At 42.1% G+C, this 5178-nt stretch overlaps 1 protein-coding gene across 2 annotated transcripts; it reads left to right on the top strand.

Annotated features, from left to right (window-relative positions):
- Positions 1-1052: 1052 nt before the first annotated feature.
- Positions 1053-4125, top strand: LOC121711004. Of its 2 annotated transcripts, XM_042094258.1 has the most exons (5): positions 1053-1456; positions 1985-2130; positions 2265-2440; positions 3316-3462; positions 3719-4125. In XM_042094258.1, the coding sequence occupies exons 2-5, from the start codon at positions 2126-2128 to the stop codon at positions 3739-3741; spliced, it is 351 nt and encodes a 116-aa protein (XP_041950192.1). In that variant the 5' UTR covers positions 1053-1456; positions 1985-2125; the 3' UTR covers positions 3742-4125. The 2 variants fall into 2 exon arrangements, with proteins under 2 accessions (XP_041950192.1, XP_041950191.1); XM_042094257.1 differs by having other exon boundaries at positions 3316-4125.
- Positions 4126-5178: the final 1053 nt, after the last annotated feature.

Raw genomic sequence — 5178 nt, 5'->3', positions numbered from 1 at the left:
TACATTTCTTTACCAGTACATTTCTAGGCCAAATATCTTAATTTTTTCTCTACTACATTTGGTGACAGCTGAAGTACAGTTGAAGTTCCTTTTGGAAAAAAAGAGTGTCCAAATACATGTGTACAGTACTTACATGTATAATTGTGTTGTCTAACCTATGTTATAGTTATATCCACTATATATGGTGATAGACAGTGATAGACTATGATAGATAGATATACAATGGTAGACAATCTGACACTATCAAACACAAGAGGGAACGTCTTGATTTGGTCCAAAAGTATAAAGCATTCAACAAAGCAAAAAGTGGTTACTTAAGTTTGAAGTATCTAAGATACACAAAATAATCACATTAGTTTGATTATACTTAAGTACATTTGAAGACAAGTACTTTTGTACTTCGACTCAAGTGGAAATGTAAAAGGACAACTTCTACTTTTACTGGAGTAACATTTAACCATGTGGCTCTCTACTTTCACTCAAGTACAGGATTTGTGTACTTTGTCCACCAGTGCATATTTTGTTCTCTCTGAGAAAACCAACAAGGAAAAAGCCATTGTGATATCAGACACTGTCTTTTTGTAGTGTGCAAGGTACAAAGTTGTAATGCACACAGTTTAAAAAGGTTCACTGACAGATTAATGTGCCACTCACTTATACGATCATGTGGAGGACTTTTCTGACTTTGTTTTTCTTCTTCAGTGGGAGTGTCAGTAGGATTCCCATACACCAAATCAGTGCAGACCTGCAATGGGAAATTTAATAAACACTATTTTGTCAAAAGTATTGGGTCACCTGCGTTGACTCGCATATGAACTTAAGTGACATCCCATTCTCAATCCATAGGGTTTAATATGACGTTGGTCCACCCTTTGCAGCTGGAGCAGCTTCAACTCTTCTGGGAAGGTTTAGGAGTGTGTTTATGGGAATTTTTGACCATTCTTCCAGAAGCACATTTGTGAGGCCACACATTGATGTTGGACGAGAAGGCCTGGCCAAAGATCCTTGATTACTAGCTGCTCCGCTTTAACCCTCTCTGGCCTGGCTCTCAGTCTCCACTCTAATTGACCTTTCGCCAGCGTTTGATTGACAGACAATCTGACCAATCAGAATGCTCCTAATACCGAGTTCATGGATGTCCACCATTTTGTTCGACATCGATCACGGCAACAACACAGCTGTTAATTCGGCTGATTAGGGTTTCCCTTCGGCATTAGTTTTTAATAAAATAAAACCATAAAATGGTCAAACGGTGTTGTTATGGCACCTGCAACACTGACAGCAGATATAAGGACCGAGTTGAAAACGTCGTTTTTGTCCCTTTCCCGAAGCCAGCTAAGGATATTGGAAATAATATTTACGTTGGATAAAGTTATGCGGACGACCACATCAACAGCTGAACGTCAACAAACTAAGAAACCATGGCACAGCTAAACATTTCTACGTTTGCTCAAAGGTAAGTCGTTTCAATTCTAAATCAATGTAGGACAGATTATTGTTTTTGTGCATCATGGTGGGGCATTAAGGTAAACTCAAACAGCCTAGGCTTGTTAGCGATAGTTGTAACGTTAGCTGCTAGCTAACTAGAAGCTAGACGTTTGCCGTTGTTAACGTTTAAACGTTATGTTCTAACAACGCTCGTTAACTTTAAACCTGTCGATTGTATCATCATAACTGTAGAGTTGTATTTCGTTTTAACGTTAACCATTAGATATTGGATATTAGCCTAATTAAATTGTCTCTGCGTAATTCACTAAAACAGGTTAGTGACTCTAGTCTAAAGTTATTGGTGTCTGTTAGCAGTAAGCTCCCAGCTCTAGCATAGGCTACCATGGCCGTATAACCGTGTTTTCCTAAACCTTTGATGTTAAAGCTTTGCGAGTTGCAAAGCCAGTTGGTGTGGAATATTTTATATGTTGTAGTCTCTACATTGTTGCATGAATGTTCTTTACCATGTGAACTCATTTCTATCATCATTCACCAGCACTTTGTTGAAGGCAAACCGACCCAAGACCACCCTGACCCTCTACCAGCATCACCTTTTGATCGTCCATCATCTGTAAGGCGCCCACCAAAGCTGCGAAAAGAGCCACAGCCGCCCAGGAAGAGTGCCACTGCTGAAACCATGAGGTAAGGGTGTCTTTCAGCTTAAATTAAATTAAGAATGGACATGCAATGACAGATGATGTCTTTATTAAAGATACTGTGGTACAAATCTCAGTCACATACTGTTAATAGTAACATTTATGGATGCATCTCCATAGCGTCATCATGGAGCATCAGGGCCCTACTCCACACACCCTGGACCCTACTCCACACACCCTGGACCCTGCTGCACTCACTCAGGGGCCTACTCCACACACCCTGGACCCTACTCCACACACCCTGGACCCTGCTGCACTCACTCAGGACCTTACTCCACACACCCAGGACGATGATGGTATGCCATCTGGTTTTGTCTACTCTCTACAGCAGAAGGCCTTGAAATGCTCCACATAGAACTTTCCTAAGTTTGTAATTAGATGTAGCATAGTCTCTCTGTCTGGATATATGCGCTCAACAAAGAAATCATTCCTGGTGTAAATTATGAAGTCACAGTAGGGGGCACCGGTTATCATAATCTGTCCTTGCACTTGGTAAAAATAATTGTGTGACCTCTTTAGTGAAATCTGGTCTTCACCCTCATCAATTTCCAAACAGAAAAGTTTAACCTTTTCTATTGCTTCTCTGATGGTGAAATCTCTAGCAGCATAGGGACATTTAATTTCAATGAGTCCACTCTGCCCATCCTTGCATACAACTCCATCTGGAGATGCTCCTAGGAATGGGCAGAGTGGATTCACAACCAATCCAATTGAATGCAAGTGGCATCCTCTCTTTTTCATGTAGATTGTTTTTGCTACCTTTTCGTTGACCTGGCCGTATGATGTAGGTTTCGATTTGAAATTTGAGTTTTTGAAGGTGTTTCGCAGAAAACTTTCATTACAATCTTTTTTCCTGTTCATAATTGTTCCAAAATTAGATGCTGTTATTCGTTTTTGTCTTTCTTTGTGCCAAATATTACATTCATTTTGTAATCTAGTGTTGCTTTCCAGTTGATTGGCCTCAGCCTTAGTTATGGCGGTCCAGTCATTGCTGTATTTACTCAGCTCCTCCTTCATGATGCTGTCAATGTGTTCCTCTGTTGGATAATCAAAATTCCCACAGGTCTCTGCATCTAAAGGCTGATGTATTGCTTCAATAAGTGGTCCCTGAAAATGGAAATAATTGGTCTGTTGTCTTAACTTACATTTAGATTTCACCATATCATTTCAGGATCTGGACTGTTGGACATGCTGGCGTTGGCTGCTGAAAATGACACACTAAAGATGCAGGTGGCCAAATTGATAATTGAAAATGAGGCACTTCTGCGTGAACGAGCAACACAAACGAACAAGGAAGAAGAACAAAGAGAAGATTTTGGTGTGTCGTTCCTACAACATAGCAAGGACAGTTTTGTGTATTACACTGGATTTACAGGCGAACAATTTGAAGTTCTTTATGACTTCCTAATCCCTGTCAGGGCTCGTGTGTTACCCTTTACTATGACCCGAAATGTAGGTTCTCAGAATAGGATGTCAATGGAAGATCAGCTTCTTTTGGTTTTGATCAAATTAAGACAGAGTTTTGATTTCATGCACATAGGCAACTTATTTAAAATTTCACACCAAGACGCAAGTTCTCTTTTTAACAATTGGATAAACTATATGTTTTTTAGATGCTCCTCCATCAACATGTGGCCACATCGTGATACAATTATTGAAATGATGGCAGAACATTTTAAAAAAGAATTCCCAAATACTTTACTCATACTTGATTCAACCGAGATTAAAATTTAGCGCCCCAGCTCCATGACTCGTCAGAGTCAGTGTTACAGTGATTACAAGTCTTGCAACACACTAAAAGGACTAGTTGGGATAGAACGAAGGGGTGGAGTCATCTTTGCTTCGATGCTTTTTACAGGAGGAATATCAGACAAAGATCTCACTCGTCAAAGTGGGCTTCTACAAACATTAAAAGATTTGATCACAGAGGGGAAGATTAATGTAGGGGATGGTCTCATGGCTGACAAAGGGTTTAGGATAGAGGAGGAAATGATAGCTTCAGCGAAAGTTCTACTAGGAAGACTCGTAGTGTAGCTTACTCCTCCCATGCTTACACGGAGCCAATCTTAGCTTTGCCTACTTTTGGGAAAGCCCTGCAATCTGATCATTCACTCATTCAATCAGCGCTAGCCTATAGGAATTCAGTGGGCTCTTTAAATATGTACCACCTAACACTGCTTCTGCTTCTCAGTACGCTGACTTTGACGTCCTAGCTCAGGCTTCCGCGTGGACCTGGGCTCTCTGCATTTTTACATTCGCCCCTTCTGCCCTCAGTGGCGTTACTTGTTACAATCCTACCGCGCTCGTTTGCTGCGCTGTTCAGACCTGTGCGTCCTTCAGTCAGGGCCACTGCATGTCGCTTCATCGCTAATCTCTGCCTATCGGAGCCAGTCACGCTCACGCTGTTGCAGCCTTCAATTCACGATAGCCTACTGCCGGGTCGCCGTCCTCGCGCAACTCTGTTGCAGGCCCATGTCGTTTTCGGCAACAATTTCTCAAGCTTCAGCGTCTGGTTGGTAAGGTTATCGTGCTCTCTCTTCCCAAGCTCCTCGAGCTGGGCTACACTCTACCCACAGTCATGCAACCTGCTTGCCAACGATATTCGGCGGGCAGCAAACAAACTGACTTTTCTGACACGGTTTAACTTCACTTAAGCCTCCTTACATAATTCCTGCTGATTTTATAATCCTTGTGATTTGTGCTGTAAATTCCTGGCCTGCACCACGCTGCCGTTGAACCCAACCCTGTATTAAGACCTGTTTAGTTGATGTTCTACACTCACTGTGGTTATCTCGATGTCTACCTTGGTTGAGCGTCGTCAAACCAGTTGTCTTTTTGTGTAGCCTCTTAATTTGCCTCGCTGCTCGTTGGGCTGCATAGGCTTTAGGCTAGGCTACTCGTCTGCTGGACCTTCGGTTCAGGTATCACTCCTTGTGCATGGCTGCGGGAACCCAGTTCATCGTTGCATTCATTTAATCATCTGGGATTGCGTCCCATACCTTCTGGTAGGAAGTCTACACGGCCTTCCTCGGGT

The sequence above is a fragment of the Alosa sapidissima genome, chromosome 6 (assembly GCF_018492685.1).
Source record: "Alosa sapidissima isolate fAloSap1 chromosome 6, fAloSap1.pri, whole genome shotgun sequence".
NCBI lineage: Eukaryota > Metazoa > Chordata > Actinopteri > Clupeiformes > Clupeidae > Alosa > Alosa sapidissima.
The sequence above is the reverse complement of the archived record's forward strand: the minus strand, read 5'-3'. Positions and strand labels throughout refer to the sequence as shown.